The following is a 19,816-nucleotide window of genomic DNA, read 5'->3' as shown; positions in this document are numbered from 1 at the left end:
TTTAAGGAAGAGATCCTGACATTTGGCAAACTCTTAAGATTTTTGCCAGTACTAACCCTAACCCTACAGGTAGTCCTCAACTTATGACCACAATTGAGCCCACAATATCTATTGTTAAGTGAGGCAGTTGTTAAGTGAATTTTGACCCATTTTACAACTTTTTTGGGTATAGCTGTTAAGTGAATCACTGCAGTTAAGTTAGTAACAAGGTTATTAAGTAAATCTGGCTTCCCCATTGACTTTGCTTGTCAGAAGGTTACAAAAGGGGATCACATGACCCCCGGGACACAACAACTGTTTTAAGTATGAGTCAGTTGCCATGCATCTGAATTTTGATCACATGACCATGGGGATGCTACAATAGTTGAAAGTGTGAAAAGATCCCTTTTTTTCAATGCCATTGTAACTGAATGGTCACTAAATGAACTATTGTAAGTCGAGGACTACCTGTATCTTAAAATAAGCATTTCTTCTTGTATAAAAAAAAAAGATTAGTAATATCCTGTTTAAAATAATTATAGCTTTTTAAAAAGTTTACACATGTTAATTAAGACACTGAACTTGCATTGATTATAAATTAGCACAACTGTGGATAAATTTTTACAGTATCTTTTACTACTGCAATAAATAGCCTTCATCCTAATTGATCCTAGGGTATATAAGAGTTATGAAAAGACTGATACATATTATTAATACAGTACTATAAACAGTCAAACTTCATCATTAATACAAATCAATTGCATTTTTTTAAAAAAGATTAAGATTTAAACCAGCTTTGACAATGTCTTGCTAAATCAATACACTTGAACCTGATGTTGGAATGATGGCACTGTCAGGACCAAACAGCATTGCAAAGATTGGGTAAATAAGCTTAGGTGGCTCATAATCTTTGCATCTTCTCACCCTGCCAAAAGAGAAAAGAATGAGGTTTCTAAAGCTGTTTTTTAGTTCAGATTAAAACCTGAGCTGGAAATGTGAAAGCAACAGCAGTGGCTTGTCCTTCCTATGCAGAGTGCTTCATCCCTTTTCCATCCCATTCCATTTCTTCCAATGACTTTTTCCTGAGGAGGATGGGGGGAAGGAGCTAGGCCACTTTAAATGTCAGGAAATACGATCTAATGGTTCATGGGAAGTGTACTTTTCCCTACTTGAAGTATCTAGGGCATTAAAGTTACAGAAATTGGATTATTCAGTTGGAATACATTGATTTATTTTCTATCTTGCATCTGGGAATAGCCTACAACAACCTAGCTATTATGTCTGATATGGGAGATGAGGAGGCTCACCTTTCACTGCCTTGGCTTAATAGGATAAGAAATTAAATTTGTGAATGAAAGAACCCTCATTTATTGCTTTCTTGAATCTTCTCTGCTTCTGCAATCTCATTCCCTTCCCTCTCTTCCAGTTGGAATTGTTGGAAGTACGTAGACAACAAGAGGAAGAGGAGCGGAAAAGACAGCCTCCTTCCCCAGAGCCAAGCCCCAGAACTGGGGAGGAGTCTCAATGGTGAGTATCTGGAAAAGAATATGATGTAACACAAAGGTGAACCTAAAACCACGTATAAAATCTCAGTTAAGGGGTTTTTTTGGATAGCTAGCTGTAGGTGAATATTTTTAATAAATATTAATTGATTGGAGCTATATGCAAATGCATCACTAAGAGAATACTTCAATGTAGAGTTAAGCAATCTTTAGGTGACCAAGAGCCCTACTAATCAAGGGACTCAAAGGCAACAAAGTTGATGATTCAATATCATACATCGTAGTAGGGAACTCCCTTTGAGGTTATTTTCCACAGTGAAGACCTAATTTAATATCTACGCTACAATTTTCCTATACCGTATTTTTCGGAGTATAAGACACTCTGAAGTCTAAGACACACCTAGCTTTTGGGGAGGAAAACAAGAAAAAAAATCTGCCTCCCAGCAATTTGCCTCCTTGCAGCAAACAGCAAACAGCCTGGTCAGCTTCAGCACAGCCTGATTAGCATGAGCAGCTGATTGTCGGTTGGATCGGCTTCCTAATGATCAGCTGTTTCAGGCTGCAGAGATCATCATTGCCTTTTGCTGCCTCCATGCGGCCCACTTTCAGCCTCCATTCCATTTTCAGCCTCCGCACACCCTGTTTTCAGCCTCCATATCCCGTTTTCAGCTTCCGCGTGTCCCATTTTTGGCCTCTGTATCCTGTTTTCAACCTCTGCACGTCCTGTTTTTGTCCTCTGCATGCCCCATTTTCAGCCCGTTCCAGGGGGTGGAGATCACATTGGGTGGAAAATGGGGCATGCGGAGGCTGAAAATGGGGCGAGTGGAGGCAGAAAATGGGATGCAGAGGCAGAAAATGGGGCACGCAGAGGCAGCAATAATCAATGGCAATCCCAGCAGCCTGAAAAAGCTGATCGTCGGGAGGGTGATCCTTCTAACAATCAGCAGCTTGTACTAATCAGGCTGTGCTGAAGCTGACCAGGCTGTTTGCTGTTTGCTGTTTGCTGCAAGGAGGCAAATTGCTGGGAGGCAGAGGCCGAAGGGTGGAAGCCGGTGTGTGGGCAGGGCTTCGGCAACATTTGCTGTATAAGACATAGAGACATTTCCATCCATTTGGGGGGGTGTGGAAAAAGTGCGTCTTATACTTCACAATAGTTGTTCTGGGGGGAGGCAAGTTCTTCTCTGAAAATATTCTGCTTTCCATATACTGCACAAATCAGTATATGAAAAGAAAAGTAAAAAAAAGGAATAAAATATAATCTGTCTGGGAGATCAAGATGAAAGACAATTCAAAATAAAAGTACACCTTCCAAAGATTTAATAAAGTGATAATCAGAGTGCATTGCATTACATTTTGAGCTCTTGACAGGTTTAAGCAGATATCTTGGTTAATTAAAAGTAACTTGTCTTTTGTATTACCTTTCACTCTTGGTTTCTTTATCTTTTCTACAGGGATGGCACAAAAGAACAGGTTGCCCAGAATGGTTTGCCACCAGACCAGGAATCTCCCCGGGTTAGTTACCGTTCTCAAACCTACCAAAAGTACAAAAACTTTAATAGTAGATGGACAACTAGTGACCAACCACAATCTGGACTCTGAGGTGCAAAGCAGTCTGCGAAAGACCGTTGGCTGCTTTTTCTCCTGTTTCCCCTTGTTTTATTTACTTTCAAGTTCTTTCACTGCCTCTCTCCCACACCTTCAAGTTACCAAGCTTTATTTAACCAATAGCCACCACACACTGAATATATACATACATACATACATACATACATACATACATACATACATACATACATACATACATACTCATTCCTTGAATTTAATATTTTAGATGCTGTCAGATATTTGGTTGCATTGCTTCATTGTTTTTGTTTCATTATCTCTTATTGTGAGATTTTCAGTTTGTTAAAAGCTTTGAGACTTTTTGCAGTTCAAGCCACTTCTTTATGTGAGTAATTGAAATGTAATGAAATCTCATCAAAATGGAAGACAAGAAGTAGAATCCGACAGGTATGATGCTTCTAGCTATACTAACAGGTTTGAGAGCAAAATGCTGGCAAAACAGCAGCATTGTCCCCAAACAGTATGAATGTCCTTTCTGCAGAGGAGACAGGAGGAGGAATTAAACAAGGTAGAAGCACCTGGCTATGGCTATACTATCTAGAGCAAGAATGTCAAACTGGCAGCCTGTGGGCTGGATGCGTCACGTGCAGGCCACACCCAACCCAGCTCCGCAAAGTGGAAAAACATGAAACATCACATGAGGGCAACGTGATGCCACGAGTTTGACACCCGTGATCTAGAGGTTAATATCAATTGACATTCCAAGCAAATGATATCATGAATCAACAATAAAAGCTAAATAACAGATTGTTCTGAAATTAGCAGTAACTACCTAACAACTGGATCGATTCTGATTTCACATTACCTCTGCAAGGATTCCTTGAGATATTAATGCTTCAATTTGCCTTATATAGAAATGGAATTAAGCTTGGGAGTATAGAAATATCAAACTTGATCCTAAATTCTGTTAGCATCTAGGTCCTAGTACAGTCAGTGAGATTACACAAAAGATTTCTCTCTCATTAGTTGAATATGGGCCTGTATTCAAGGCACAATGGGCATGCTGATTACAGTGTAACAGATAGGGGCTACTTTCACATTTTATTTTCAGAGTAAACATTCAGCTTAATGAACCATCACATGAATGACCTGCTGCAAATAGAGACCAGGAAGGAAAGGTTTTATGACATCTAAACCTGAGATCATACTTAGATACATCTGTACAGGCTAGGATTTATGGTGTGTTTGGCAGTTCCTGGACTTAGTGGTTTTCATGTACATGTTTTATACCAAACTAGATAACATCTTTGCTAGGACTTGTTGGCTAGAAATCCCTGATTAAAAGCTGGTTTACGATTCTTGTTTGCATTCTCTGATCATCTCAGGATTGGATGTGATTAAACCTAGCTTTGTTTATGGCTCAACTTTTATGCATTCTCAAAATGTAGATGATCATGTTACACTAGCGTATATCAAAAGTTATTTAACCAAAAGTTTTGACTCAAGAGATCAGTGACTTTTCCAGAAAAATCAGAGCTGTTTATGCCTTATCACTCAGATCAAGTCTTGCCACAAGAGCTCTTTCAAGCTGAAATCATGAGCACACCTTATGAAGGAATAAATCTCAGTGAAAGCAGGGCCTTTATTTGAGAAAACAAGTACTGTCTTTCAGGATCGATGCTTTGTGCAACTATAAAAAATTAAAATTTAAAATTATCCTTTTTTCAATGTTTAGCTGCATATATATATATTTCTGCACTCAGTTTTTATTTCTCCTTGTGCCATGTAAGTTAGGCCAAGGGAAGGAACATGACATTTCTTTTCATATGTTCATATGAAATAGATTTTAGTTGAAGGAGGTCTTGGCTATATCTATGGCCATATTCTTATGGAAGAGAGAAGAGACAAGAATAAGATTGACACTTTCGCTCTTAATCCATATTCCTCTACACAGAAAGTGTGACATATAAGAAGACTATCATGAAGAATAGAGGGAAGAAATAAGATGTATAGTGAATGAAAATTTTATTTGGTTGAAGTTATGTAAAATAATTTGGAGCTGGCTCCAGCATTAGAGAGAGTGAGGCAATGTTCTTACAAAAAATTTAGTTAATCTGTCCTTAAATTATTTTAAAAAGAAGCAATGGAATATTGTATGTGTACTAAAGTTATGACTATTATATTGGTATATAATGCTACTCCAGAAATTTGGACTTATCCATAGTAGTCCTAGCCACTTTTTTGTGAAATCTGCGGTAAAACATCTCATTGGAATCCAATTATTGCTTTAAATTAACATCAGAAAGCTACATACACATGCTGAAATGCAAAGTAATTCTATTCGTTTTATTCATCTATTCATTTTGTTTTAACTGTGTTTCATTTTCTTAGTGAACACAACTGATTTTAATGAAAGCCAATCAAAAACATTTTGCTGACCCTCATAAAGCAAACTCCTTCTCAATTCAAATTATATAGCAGCCAAACCCAACCACGTTATTTTGGCATATAAGGCTGACAAAATTATCCTATTCTCCATTCATTATACTGAAATACAATACTATGAATGATTTTCAATTTGCTATATTTTGATGGCTTCTAATCTGTTAGAGGTATTTGTTTCAGTATCCTTAATGGTAGAGCTGGAAACAGTTAACAAAATTTGCTAAAGATCATTAATTCTTATTAAATAATGTGCAATTATTAATGTATTAAAATATTTTATTTTGTAAACCAGATTATGGCATAGTAGATGAATGGTTTCTATAGATAGATGATAGATAGACCATTAATAAAGATTGGCATAATGTATTCCCTTTCAGTCGCCTTTATTTCAGGAAGCATTTCATTTGTAAACTTTACAACTATAGAGTAGTTTCCAACAATTATCTTTAACAAACTCTGGTTATCTTTTGTCATGTGGAAGGATTAAAATAATATCTGGCAGAATTTGTGAAAAGCAGGAAAGCTTGGATGTATACTTTAATACACTTTTGTTTTTATTATCATGCACATCTCTTCTTTTCTCTTATCAGGATATCGGCATAAAGCTTCTTAATTTTTTATGTAATTCAATGGTTTTTTTAAATATATTTTGCTCTTCTGTTTTACTTACTGTTTGGTCTCTGCCCCTCAAAGTGCATTAAAGAATGTGGTAACTAGAAGTGCATTCTAGTCACAAGTGTCTAAGAGGCATTTAGCTTCAAAATTATTGGCTATATATTAAATAGAAAACTAATACAAACTATATCTGATCTTAATCTCAGAGAGAGATGCTTCAGTTCTCTCCATTAATCATGGGTTATAATTTGGTAAAAAAAATACATTCAAAATTAAGTTGATTGTAAAAATTGTATGGGTTACATTTCATTACCACAACTCTCTTCATTATTCATCATCTACTGAGACAGAGGCTCAGAAGGAAAAAGACAATGCAATACTTATTCATGCACTTTGAAAGCAAGGGAGAGATATCACTCTCCCCCTCCTACTACATCATATAGTCAGAATTTGCAAACCTGAAGAAGATGCTGACCACTAAATTGACTTGCGATTAACCTTCCAGTGATGAAAATGTGTATTCATAACATGCCTATGTCCCATCTGTTTTGTTGTTGTTGTTAACCCTTAGCACCCATGGTATTGTCTTTGCATGCTCAGAGCATGTTTCTATTAAAAGTTTATTTAGTTCCATTCTTTACCCTCCACCTTTTTGTTGTTATGCATAGTTTGCCTATAAGTTTATATGTTCGGGAGTATTCTGTTAATGATTCAAAGCATTTAATTAAAAAAAATAGGCCATAAAAATATCTGTCACTGAAAAACAGTTAGAAAACTTTTTCAGTGCCTAAGACTTCAAGGCATGCCTGCAGTAGCCTCATCTACACCAAGACAATTTCTTCACTACCTTGGGTATGCCTGTCCAGACAATCAAGCTACTTTGCTAGCAACTATAGCTCAAGAGTAAGATCTATAATGATGATTATTTAAATGGCAGAACTGTCACAACTGGAGATCAGCTGTTGAATTAACAACTATGCAACAGCTCCCAGTTTTGCTTACAGTTTCACTGTCTGTGATGTAGATGGAGGGTTAAGAGGCTAACAGTACTATGATAAAAGGAAAAAGTATTTTATTTTATTTTCTTTTACAAACATTTTAACTTTTCCCACTTTATGGAATCTAATTGGGACAGTTTCTATAATTTTCTCTGCTTTTATTGCCTGCTCTGATTTAATTGACACTTAATTTTATTCAAAATCTGCTAAGTAAATTAAATATTAAATATTCTCAAGGGAGCATTTGTTCCATTCCTTAATGCTAGGGAAATTCATAGTAAGTTTTTCCAATTCTTCAAAAGAAACCACTTTCTCACACTCAGAGAAATAGACATAAATATGGGGAGAGTAACTATATTAAAAAGCATTCATATTTATCCATATTTTTGTTTGGTTCAATAGATGGATTATAGACTACAAGTAATTAGCTCTTTTAAGGGAAAATTTAATATTTTAGAGATAAAATTCAATGTTGGAGCCTGGCTGAGTTTCAGAATTGAGAATTCTGTTTAAAACCAATACGTTGCTCTATTTATGAATTTGGAAGGTTTGGACAAAAGATATTCGATGAAAGCTAGATGTTAAAGGCTTCAAGGTGGTTTACAAGTTCTGGACAAACATGTCACTCAGTACAGTTTATCCCACCAGGGTGTGAGTGTAACTTGGAAAAGTGACTTTATATTATGTATATATGTACTCCAAATGAGGATCCATTATTTCTAATGGAACTTTGTGAGATGTACACATATGGAGAGAGAGTTTACAGCCAAGATAGCATAGCTGAATCAGATGGGAGCCTAGTTGGCCTTTTCAAATTAGACCGTTTGTGTTTGTGTTTAACCCCCAAAATTTCAAGGCTTTTGAAAAAAGAACACATATATTGCCAAGTTCTAAAACTAAAATAATACAACCCAGTATAATTTGCAAATTGTGTTGGAACCGGTATGTTTTCTGATTGAAAACAGTAGGTGTTGGTATTGGGAGGAAAAGAGATATAATATTTATATAAATATTAATATTCCAAACTGGGTCCCCCAAATGGCTCCAAAGTGTAGAAATACAGGTAGTCCTCAACTTACAACAGTTCATTTAGTGACCATTGGAAGTTACAACAGCACTAAAAAGTGACTTATGACCATTTTTCACACACTTATGACCATTCTAATATCCCCATGGTCATGATTTACATTCAGATGCCTGACAACTAATCACATTTATGATGGATCTCAAAGACATGTGATCTCCTTTTGCAACCTTCTGTTAAGCACAGTCAATGGGGAAACCAGATTTACTTAACAACCATGTTATTAATTTAACAACTACAGTTATGCACTTAAAAATGTGGCAAAAAAGTCATAAAATAGGACAAAACTCACTTAACACATTTCTCACTTAACAACACAACTTGAGGATTACCTGTAATAATACAGAGTTTTAAAAGCAACTAATCTGTTTAAGCCAGTAGTAGAGGGATCAGATAGACTCACACCCTTATTTAGAGCATAATTTTACTGTACAGATGAAGGCTGGGAGGAAAAAATTGAAGGCATTCAATTCTTGTGTGACGGTGTTCTGTACTCTGAAACACTGGTAATCTTTGTAACTAGAAAATAAACCATGATGGAAGTTACCAGAAAGTTGATAACCACCTTTTACAAAAATCTAATCAAACAATTATAGCTAAACTGGCAAATGTATAGCTTGCTGCCTAATGATTTTGCTGCTTCTGTATTATCCCAGGCCTGGCTAAAGCAGCAAAAATGTTTGTAGTAATTATGCCCTTTCTGATACTTTGCTTGTTTCCAATATACAAATGACACAGAATGTTCATAATCTACTACTAGAGCATTGAGCAGTGCTAGGCTTTAACTTGCTAATAATTATCCCCACATTGCAGTATTGTAATCCTTTTTGGGCTGCTACCAATGGCTTTTTTGTGGCACAGAACTGAAAATCCCTAAACCTCAATAAATGTTATTTATCCCAACTGGAACCAAACCACCACTGTGAAAGATTAAAGCTTTCAGGATTCCGGTATAAATGATTTAGGGGAATGAAATGGCTGATGAAGACCTCAAGAAGTGACCAGTCAGAGCTGGCCCCTCCTAGGCAACTCAATTGCAACACAACGGGCAACATGACCAACAAAGCGAGTGATGGCCACAGCCTTGGTTCTGTCTTTGTTCGGGGGTAAATAGAAGTGTGATGTTGAGTGATTGTAGTGTTTTTTCTGGCTCCTTTAGCACCCAATCCACCCAATTCCAAAGTCCAGCGATTGTGACTTTGAAAAAAAATTAACATTGTAACTTTTGACTGATTGCATTCCACCTTCTTCCCTTTAAGCTTGTCTATCTTTGAAAATCCAAGTTCCTTAGAATGGTGGACATAATGAAAATGCATGCTATCCTCTTCACAATTTCTGCATGTTGCTTTCTGATTATGTTGGCAATTTGGGGATGGGATAGGACAGCATTCCTTAAACTGATGGTCTCCAGATTTCCTAAACTTTACTAGAAATAATAGTTGGGGCTTATGGGAGTTGGAACCCCAATAAACATATAGCAGATACTGTCTTGGGGAAGACTGAAATAGTAGTAGGGAATGGGTGGCTAATATGCGGAAACTAAGAGATGGTTCAATGCCAAATCAAGGTATTTTTTATCAATGTTGCTGACTATATTATTTCACTGGCTTAATATAAGAGTTACTGCACTGATTCAGCTACAGAAATTTTATTAATGAGTGAAACACAGCTGATACAAATCAGTTTGAGCTCCTGTTTCTTCTGCTCTCTCCCAACTTAAAAAAAGTGAGATTCTTACTGTTTCAAAGAAGTAAAAATATTAAATGAAGTGGCAACAATTCAGGGAATGACACATTTACCAGTTATCTCTCATTACCAGTTGTGGGATGGCAAAGAACATTCTCTATAGTCAGTAGTGAAGAAATCCTTGTTGGATTACAGTTTGCATTTGCTGGATCAAACTAAATCAGTAGTACCAAGTGCAGTAAAACTCTCACAGATGGGTTCTCTCCCTCTCATTCTTCATTGCTTCACTTCTACCAATTGGGTACTAATCTATTGATACCTTCTAATTCCTTTGGCCTCCTGTTGCTCCAGCTGAGTGTGAGAACAGTTTTATTGAGCAATCTAGGCTTTGGGATACCAAGTATACAAATTTTGCAACTGAACATTTAAGGCATTTTTTTAAAGAAACTTTTTTGTGATATCTTCTTATTGAGCAGCTGTTATAGTCTTACTCTTGTTTCTTAGATGGGAGAAGCAAGAGAAACCAATGAAATGGTCAATGGGGCAGCAGAACAGAGGACAAGTTCCAAAGAGACAAGTCCAGTTCCTTCACCGACAGGCGATCGCAAAGCCAAGACCAGCCTTCAGGCTCAAACTGCTGCCACTCTTCCAGCTAAAACACAAGAAATAGCTTCCGCCCAGATGGAGGGCTTCTTAAATCGTAAGCATGAATGGGAATCACACAGCAAGAAGGCCTCAAACAGGTATTTTATTGCAATTAACAGAGAAATTTTAAATATCTCAGATTTTATTTTGACCAAGCATCTCAAATCGGGTGACCTCCATGTGGGAATATATGCGTAGGTAGATTATTTGGCCCTGTAATCATGTGTGGTACAAGAGTTGGGCACAACACACTCATACATATGCACATTCGTCATGGATACATTCATTCCTTTCCTGTAAGGCTTCTTTCTCTTGCCCAGGAATCCTATTTCAAGTCAGCATTCCACCTCTAATAGCAGGAAAGTATAGTTTTCCTCCCAAGCTTCCTGCTTCTCAGCACCCCAATGGAACTTCTCCCCTTTCTTGAGCAGATTAGAAAGGAGAGCAGTCAAGGCAGCAAAGTGGGGAATAAATGTGCGGTAATAGTTCTTGAACCCCAACAATCGCTGCACATTTTTGATTCGCTGTGGAGGTTCCCACACCTGTAATGACTCGACTTTTTCCAGGTCCATTTTCACACCGACAGGTGAAATACAATGACCCAAGCAGTCAATCGTGGTTTGTGCGAACTGGCACTTCTCCCGCTTAGTGAACAGATGGTTATCTCACAAGTGTTGCCACACCAGACGCACATGTTGCCAGTGTACCTGCAGGGATGCTGAGTAGATCAAAATGTCATCCAGATAAATGACCACAAACTGATCTAATAGGTCACGGAAAACATTGTGCAAAAAATGCATAAACACAGCTGGAGCATTGGTTAAGCCAAAATGCATCATGGTATACTCAAAATGATCATACCGCGTCCAGAAGGCCATCTTCCACTCATCACCTGCATGAACGCGAACTAGATTATAGGCCCCACACAAGTCCAGCTTAGTGAAGATCTTAGCCTGACGAAGCCACTCAGTCAGTTCAGGGATGAGGGGAAGTGGGTACCGATTCCATATTGTGATTGCATTCAGCTTGTGGTAATCACAGCACAGGCGTAGCTCCCCCAATTTCTTCCTGACGAAGAGCACCAGTGCAGCCATTGGGGAGGTAGAAGGCCAGATAACCCCTTTACGGAGATTCTTCTGAATAAAGTCCCGCAACGCGGCCAGCTCCGGTTCCGACAGGGAGTATATCCAACCCACCGAAAATTTAGTGTTGGGCAACAAGTCAATCGGACAGTCATACCACTGATGCGGGGGCAACTGATCTGCCTCGTTCCCTCCAAACACGTCAGCAAAGTCCACCAACTCTGCAGGTAGATTCAAGTTCACAGGCATAGCCACATACCCTGCACAGGTGTGCAGGCAATGAGTGGCACACTTCCTGCCAAGAAACTACACTGCTCTAGACGACCAGACGATCAGTGGATCATGGGCCCATAGCCACTCCAAACACAACACCACCAAAAAATGAGGTACTGCGGCAATGTAAAACATGGCTTCTTCCACATGTTGCCCAAAATGCATGTGAAGGGATTTGGTTGTAGCAACCACAGGTCCTGAACGAAGGGGCTGACCATCAGTCGTTTCCAACAATAATGTCAGTGACACCTGTTGCTGGGGAATGGACCACTGCGTGACAAAATGAGCATCCATGAAATTGGTTGTGGACCCTGAGTCTACCAAGGCCTGGATTTCCACTGCTTCCTGAGCAGGCATGAACACACTCGCTATCAGCACGAGATACTTCACCAAGGACAACTGGGGAAAAGATGACAGCCCTGATGCCACTAGAGCCCAACCTACAGACCCCCGCAGGTTGGGCAATGCTCGTTTCCTGCTGCTGCTGACATCTCTGCTTTAGGAGCCTTAGCAAGACACTTGGCCGCAAAATGGCCTCGGCTGTCGCAATAGAGGCATGGGCCATCGTGACGATTATTATCCTTTTCAGCTTGGGTCAGGTGAGGTCAGGCAGCCCCCAACTGCATGGGCTCATCCAGAGGCACTTCCAACGGGGCCGCCATCTTGATGGAAGTGGATGCGTTCTCCGTCATCGCGTCTGTCGCTGCTGAACTGTGGCATCGATATGAAGGCATGATGCATGATATGCATCGATATGATGCATGAGCTCATGCAGGGTGTGAGGGCATTCAATGTGCACCAACTCGTCCAGGAGCTCTGATGACAGGCCTTCCTAGAACTGGTCTATCAGTGCTGCCTCATTCCATTGCAAGTCCTGGGCAACCACTCAGAAATCAGCAATATAGTCCGTGAGTGAGCCTCACCCCTGCCTCAATTCTCTCAATCACCTGTTTGCCATTTGGGCCCAAATAGGGTCCTCAAACATGGCCCTTAACTGATGGCAAAATTCAGTGTAATTATCGAACAACTGGTTGGACTGCGTCAACAGAGGCGTCGCCCAACATGCTGCAGATCCTGACAACAAGCTGATCAAAAAACCCACCTTATCCCAGTCAGTGGGGTAGTCCTCTGGCCAAAGGCTCATATAAAGCTGGCACTGCCCCAAAAATGCTAGAAATTGGACCAGCGACCCATCAAATTTATTTGGCACTGCTACTGGGCATTTGCGGCATGGCTGGACAGCTTTCATCTGAGCAACCTGCACAGTCAAAAGAGCCACTTGCTGGGCTAGCTGATCATTGTCTGCTCTGAGCTAATCCATGGTCACCCCACGTAAAACAGAAGCAAGTTGGAGGTGTGGCTGGAAGCAAAATGTGATGACCCAGGGCATGGCATAAAAGCAACAAAGTCACAAAAATGGGTAAAGTCCCTTTAATACCTCCAACTTGGCCCCCTATATCCAGTTATCCTAGGCTGGAGATCAAACTCTTCCAAAAACAGTCTACAAAGGGAAGAAATGCAGTCTGAACCCAACGTACAGATAAATTAGAAATAAAAAAAAACAACACAAACCACATTGCAGTAATTAACACAATAGGCCAGATAATAAATTGCAGACTTCCAAAAGAGAACGAAGCACACACAGTTGGGAGGATGCCAAAACCCAGATGAGCCTCGACAAAGATAATGCACGCTTTGCTTCCAGCAAAGTGCTATGTGCAAATGCCCTTCTTATATCCTGTTCTCCCAGCTGCAACTAATGAAAGGGATCAAGGGCTTTTTCTCTCCTGTAAGCTACGTTGCTCCCTTCTCCGTTCCTCCATATGTGCCCTAGGATGAAGAGGGGGTAGCCCTGGTCTTCCTCTGAATGCCCAGCCGGACAGTGCCCTTCCCCCGTTTCTTCCATAGCCACCGGAGCCACACTCCCACTCCCTGTCAGCTCTTCAATCTCCCCCTCAGAATCAGACTCCAATAAGGGCATGACACATCTTTTCATTGTCCAAGCAATCCTATCTGAGGCAAACTATAGTGACACCAAAATAATGGCTCATGCATATTATGCAATTGCTCTTAGTTATTTGCTGCACTTCATTATTGTGTGATATCATTTGTGTTGCATTAGTTCACACACTCCTGTGCAGATGTTCATATACCTAAAATATCCTATATGTTGCCACTCTTTCTGTTTGCCATTACGCTAATGAAGGCATATTATTCATTCAAATTTGGTAACCAACCAGCTGATGTACTGTTTTATGATAAGTAAGTTTTAACTCTGATGTGTTTTCTCTTTTAATCACTTATAGCAGTGATTAGTAATATATTTGAACTGAGAATCTGAAAGGTTCAATAGGATAAATTGCTTCAACTGCACTGTCACATTGGGCGACCAAAACCTCAAGATTCAGTGTTTCAAATAAAATATGTTTCAAAATTTTAAATTCTGAGTTGCATGACGATTTGCATGCCAAAAGCATCCCTTTCGAAAGAGTGCCAAAATATTGGAAAACTGGAATTATTATTTGCCCAAATTACGCTGCCCATAGTTCCTAGACATGAATCTACTTTTTTCTCTGCTAAAATCCTATAACTCAATGCCTTTCATTATAGAAGGACAGAGGAAAGTTGGGCTTGTTTGTGACAATGACTTTAATGCTTGCTTTGCTGTTTCTTTTGTGTCTCAAGATCATGGCATAATGTTTACTGTGTTATTAACAACCAAGAAATGGGTTTCTACAAAGATGCAAAGGCAGCTTCCTCAGGCATTCCATACCACAGTGAGATCCCTGTGAGCCTGAAAGAAGCGGTATGTGAAGTGGCAGTAGAGTACAAGAAGAAGAAGCACGTATTCAAGTTACGGTAAAAATCTTTATTTCTATGGCAAAAGATTAAGCGGAGCAATAGCTTACAGCCTACATTCATACATTCAGTCTGAAAATCTTATATCTTCTAAAGTTAAATGCACTTGGTTAAACTGAATGTTATTGCATTCTGTTCCAAAACAGGATCTCATAATTTGTCCATAGGGACTACCTTTCCTCCCACATTTTCTAACCTAATGAAAAGATGAAAGTTTGAGCATTCTGTGACACTAGGTTTCTCCTAAGTAAAGATATTATCTAATTATGTATTTTAGATTTCTCCTACCTTTCTGTTGTAGCCCACCAGTCAGTGGAGCTGGTGGCAGACTCTGGCAATGAGGAGGTTGGGGAGGAATTTGGGCCAGTGTTGGAATCTGGGGAAGGCTCTGATGAGTGCTCTGCATCTGAGGCAGAGATAGGGCCAGGGCCATCCAATATTTATCACCTGCTTTCAGAGTTGGATATAAGTGGGGAAGAAGAATAGCTGGAGCCTGTTCCAGATGCACGTATGCAGGGAAGGGAACAACTAAGGAACAGGGGTCGGAAGAAAAGGCACAAGTGAATGCTGAATGGCCCCCTTCCCATAGGGAATAAATAGGAGCAAAAGGGGAGTGGTGTTTGCAGGAGACAATTTGTTCACTTATGGTGAAGATTTGCTTATCTGAGTTCGTGCCTCACAGAGACTCCTTGCCAGGTATTTCATTTTACAGCATTGTGACTAGAAGTTCTCTGCTGGCAACTTTCCAAGGACTGATAAGGTTTGTTTTTGCAAATAAACTTTGGGAGACTTACTGCCGGAACTTTTCTGGGTGTGAATGCCAGGAATTCACATTAACCAAATAAAAAAGGTTTTTTTTCTGGACAAGGAGTCTGTTTCGTGATTCTGTTAAGCCTAGGTCAGAACACTTTCCACCATTAACATAGCTAATATTTCATGTACTTACTCAGTGTAAACTGAAATTATATAATCTAAAGATGAATGGAATATTTTGTGAATCCTGGTTTTAACCTTTGAAGTCCTACATGATTTGACACTACATATTTGTTAAGTTGCTTTCTTCAAGTAGATCCTACTCATCCAGTGTGCGTATCTCAGATTGGGATGCTGGAGGTCCCTCCATAACACAATAGCAAGAATATTTTGTATATGTGTAGACTGTGAATATTGCAGAGATGGATGGTACATACGTCAGTCAATCAAGCCCAGGGGTGTCAAACTCGCGGCATCAAGGCAGCATCACGTGACGCATTTTTCCCCTTGGCTAAACCAGACAGGGGCGGGGTCAGCACGTGACGCATCTGGCCTGCGGGCCATGAGTTTGACATCCCTGGTCTAATCTATTGATACAAGAACAAGGTCTCCATCTCATATAACTCTCACTTTGGTAACAGAAATATTTGCTTGATTCAAATGTGAATTTCTTCTGAATTACAGGTTAACTGATGGCAATGAGTACCTTTTCCAAGCCAAAGATGAAGTAAGGTTTTTTTCCATTCTTTTTGTTCTAAAATAAAGGTGTAACCAATATTTATTTCTGTATGTGGATACTCTCAAACTGTAGGTTCATTTCCCCTGGGGGTTATGACCAGGAAGACACAAAGTTTGTCATGGGCAAGCCCAGAAAAATCTGGCTTTAGTGAGTGAATTTAAGCCTGCTCTGCCCAGATAAACCAGTTTCAAGCAGTCTGGGATCATTGGCAAGCTTCTCAGCTTATGCAGGCATTTTAAAATTTGCAATCCTACACGCAAAGCCAAATTACTGCCAGAAATAAGTCCTACTCTGCCTGGATCTGGGCACCATAGCTGAGGAATCTGGGAACCATAGCTGAGGAACCAAATCTGGGAACCATAGCTGAGGAAGCCTGGAGATGGACAGTGCTCATCAGGTTAGAGCCAGGGCCTTTTACAGAACTGAGCAGCCATGAAGTGCTCTTGTCCAGGAAGGTAAGCAAGTCATACATCAGACCATCCCAAAGCTGTCCCTACATGCAAAAGCTATCCTGTGTTAAGCTAAAAGAAGTACAAGCCCCTAGGGATAACTGCTCTGCCATCTTGAGCAGTTGCCTCTGGGCTTTTAGTTCATCCAATTGCAAATATAGCCATAGGGGTAGCTATCTGTTTGACATGACAGTTCAGAAGCTAGAAAAAGGAGCATGTGTGGAAAAACTGTACCACACAGCTGCAGAAGGCAACCTGTTGGGGATTATCCCTAGGCAGAGCCCATGATCAAGTTAATTGCAGTTTCTTCATTGAACAAGCTCCCAGCTTTGAAATTATGAGAGGCTTTGTACTCAATCTGGAGACTACTTCAGAGTGGTGTTAACTTCAGTTCACCAACAATAGAGGCATGTACATTAAATCCAGTGTGGGGATCGAGAGAATAAACTGTAGCCAGTTAGATGTAGCAGCTGAGAGGGGAAGTCAATTGTCTGCCAGGCTCCCTTTGACTTGGCAGAGGAGAACTCCAAACCACGCTGTCTTGGCTGCAACTCAGATCCTGAGATGGGGAATTCTTCCTGAGCCTGAGCTTTGCTCAGCAGAATTAGCTTTTCCGTTTGTCCTGCCAGCAACCCTAAAGGAAGCAATCATGCTGGCCTGGGAGCCAAAGGGAAAGGAAGCAGTGATTCAGGATGCAAAAGAAGAAAACTATTTAGGAGAAGGTGGATGTATCATAGTAACATCAGCGATGCAATTCTGCAATAGAGCTACCAGGAAAGATGTGTTGGCTATTTCTGGTTGTACAAAAAAAAAAAAAAGGCCAAGGATCTTATGGGGCTGGGAAGCAGTTAAGGCCATCACTCTGCAAGCTGAGTTAAGATTCCCAGAAAACCTGTTAACCTTAACATTTATTTTAAGGAGGAAATGAACACATGGATCCAGGCCATCACATTTGCCATCTCGTCAGACAAAATTGAGTTGTCCACAAGCACACAGAGCACCCCAGCTTCAAACCGTGCCCAGACCTTGCCAGCCAGCGTGACAGTAACCAGTGAGTCTAGTCCTGGAAAACGGGAGAAAGACAAAGAGAAGAGGTTCAGCCTTTTTGGAAAAAAGAAGTGAACTCATTGCTTATTTGTCCACACTGCACTTCTCTGATCGTTCCAGTGGAATTCCAGCATGCAAGCTCAGAACCAATACATTACTCTCCGTGCCTAATGTTCCTCAATATTTTAATTTCTTTTTTTATTTATACAGCATTTTTTTAAAAAAAAACACATACTCAAAAAATTCTAAAGTTATAAATACCTGAGGTGCATTGGGCAACTGTTGAGTAAAAGAGAACCACATTTCTCCCCCCCCTTTTTTTTAGTGAAGTTAATATAGATTAGGCTTTAGTATTGAAACTGTTCCTCAATTTTTTGAGGCTGTCTTCAAAAAAAATAACACCCCTACTTTGTGTTATTGGTATGCAAGGCAGCAGAGCCAATAAAGTTCACTTTGCCCCTTGGAAACAAATTACTCATTTTAGTTTTCACTTCCATCTGAGATGGTTGCGCTGAGTCTTCACTCTGTGATTCTTCCCACTGCAAATCTAATGGTTGTGTATTCTCTTTATCCTAATAGAGTGCAGCTTGGCATTAACTTACCAGTCAATACCATTTGTATACAGGCATCTGGCTATAATTAACATGATTGTGACGCTTCCTTGCCCCCCATCTCCCCACCTGCATCTGGCAATGACAGTTAAGAATGTTGAACCAGAAGGACTTCGCATACTGATAATGGTTTTAAATAATCTGTAATTTTTTTATTTTTTATTTTGCTGAAATACATTATATTGTATGTTTCAGATAATTCTAGTAAAAGTATAAGACTAGATGTATAATTAAAAAAAAAACCTTTTAAAATCATTGACTAAGTGTAAAAGTGGAATTAAAGCATTTACTGGAAAAAAGTAATGTTATTCCAATGGTTAACTTGCTTGTCAGCTGCTGCACTGTGTTATAATTTTGCTCCATTACCTTTGCTCTTTGATACATAGTGTGCATTTCTCTGTCACCTGTAACTATTGTAATGAACAATTTTCATCTTACTGCACAATCGAAAAAAATTACATTTAATAGGAATGAATTCTCAATGACTGGGCCTGTAGACAGGATAGTACTGGAACTGGCTTTCGGTTATATGGAACTGTACCTCTAGACTTTTACCCTATCTGTTAAATATATGCTATGTCATTAAATGCTTTTAAAATTAACAGATATATGCAGGATTTTTTTCTTGTTCTTTTAAAAATAAATTGTACTATCAATAATATCAGCTTCAGAATGAAGAAGTAACTTTTTGATATCTGCTTGCACTAGTCCTTTTGCAAGAGTCCTCAGCTGCTGTTGACTTACTCTGTCTTGTGTATCACTTGTCCACTTTTGCCTGGTATCTTTCTTATTATATTACATTTAGGCTTTCCAACCACTTGAGTTGCCAAAGTCTCAAAAAGTTGCACAGATCATGCTATCATTGGGATTCCTAGTCTCCCCTCCCAACAGGGGAAAGTCTAATGTTGAGATCAGCTACAAGGCTAAGAAAGGATCCCTAACTGATAAACCTTATCAACTAAGACACAACAACAGTAAATAAGTGATTGTTTTATAGCAGTAAAAACAAAAGCAGATTGATAGCATCAACAAAAGGCTTTTGTACATGCTTTGAAAACTGCCTCAAAGGTCCTCTAATCACAACTGAGTTGCTAATCAACATATCCCCTTCCCATGATGTGTATAACTGCACATTATGTCCGATTGAAAGCCTCAGTCACTTTAGTCAGAGCTGCTGCTGGCATGCTGCAAAATTCTCCTGTGTTCTACAGGTGACAACTGAAAGGATGCTTTTCCTTGTTGCTGTAACTATCGGAAGCTATGCTATGCCAGTACAGTAACATCTGAAAATATCTTTCACCTCCAAGGAGAAACAGTTCTGTTTGGAGAAATACTCATAAGCAATGATCACCAGCAAGCTAGTTTCTAATCATAGATACTCTGATATTATGAATAAGTGCTGCTACCCTGCAAACTTGATTTTGGATTTGCATCTCAAATTGGTTGAGATAATGTACAGTGAAAGCTTGTTTTAACTGACTAATTG

General features: G+C 39.5%; 1 protein-coding gene across 2 annotated transcripts in view; it reads left to right on the top strand.

Annotated features, from left to right (window-relative positions):
- Positions 1-18,932, top strand: part of SPTBN1 (spectrin beta, non-erythrocytic 1) — a 185,120-nt gene extending 166,188 nt beyond the window's left edge. For both annotated transcript variants that reach the window (XM_026696031.2, XM_026696032.2), the window contains 6 exons: positions 1,406-1,506; positions 2,933-2,993; positions 10,377-10,615; positions 14,558-14,731; positions 16,169-16,211; positions 17,591-18,932. In XM_026696031.2, coding sequence (XP_026551816.1) covers positions 1,406-1,506; positions 2,933-2,993; positions 10,377-10,615; positions 14,558-14,731; positions 16,169-16,211; positions 17,591-17,794 — 822 coding nt within the window. In that variant the 3' untranslated portion in view covers positions 17,795-18,932. The remainder of the gene's footprint in view (positions 1-1,405; positions 1,507-2,932; positions 2,994-10,376; positions 10,616-14,557; positions 14,732-16,168; positions 16,212-17,590) is intronic.
- The last annotated feature ends 884 nt before the right edge of the window (positions 18,933-19,816 follow it).

Source organism: Pseudonaja textilis, chromosome 1 (assembly GCF_049901715.1).
Source record: "Pseudonaja textilis isolate UNSWEBS1 chromosome 1, rPseTex1.2, whole genome shotgun sequence".
Taxonomy (NCBI): domain Eukaryota; kingdom Metazoa; phylum Chordata; class Lepidosauria; order Squamata; family Elapidae; genus Pseudonaja; species Pseudonaja textilis.
Note: the sequence above shows the minus strand (reverse complement) of the source record. Positions and strands in the feature narration are given on the sequence as shown.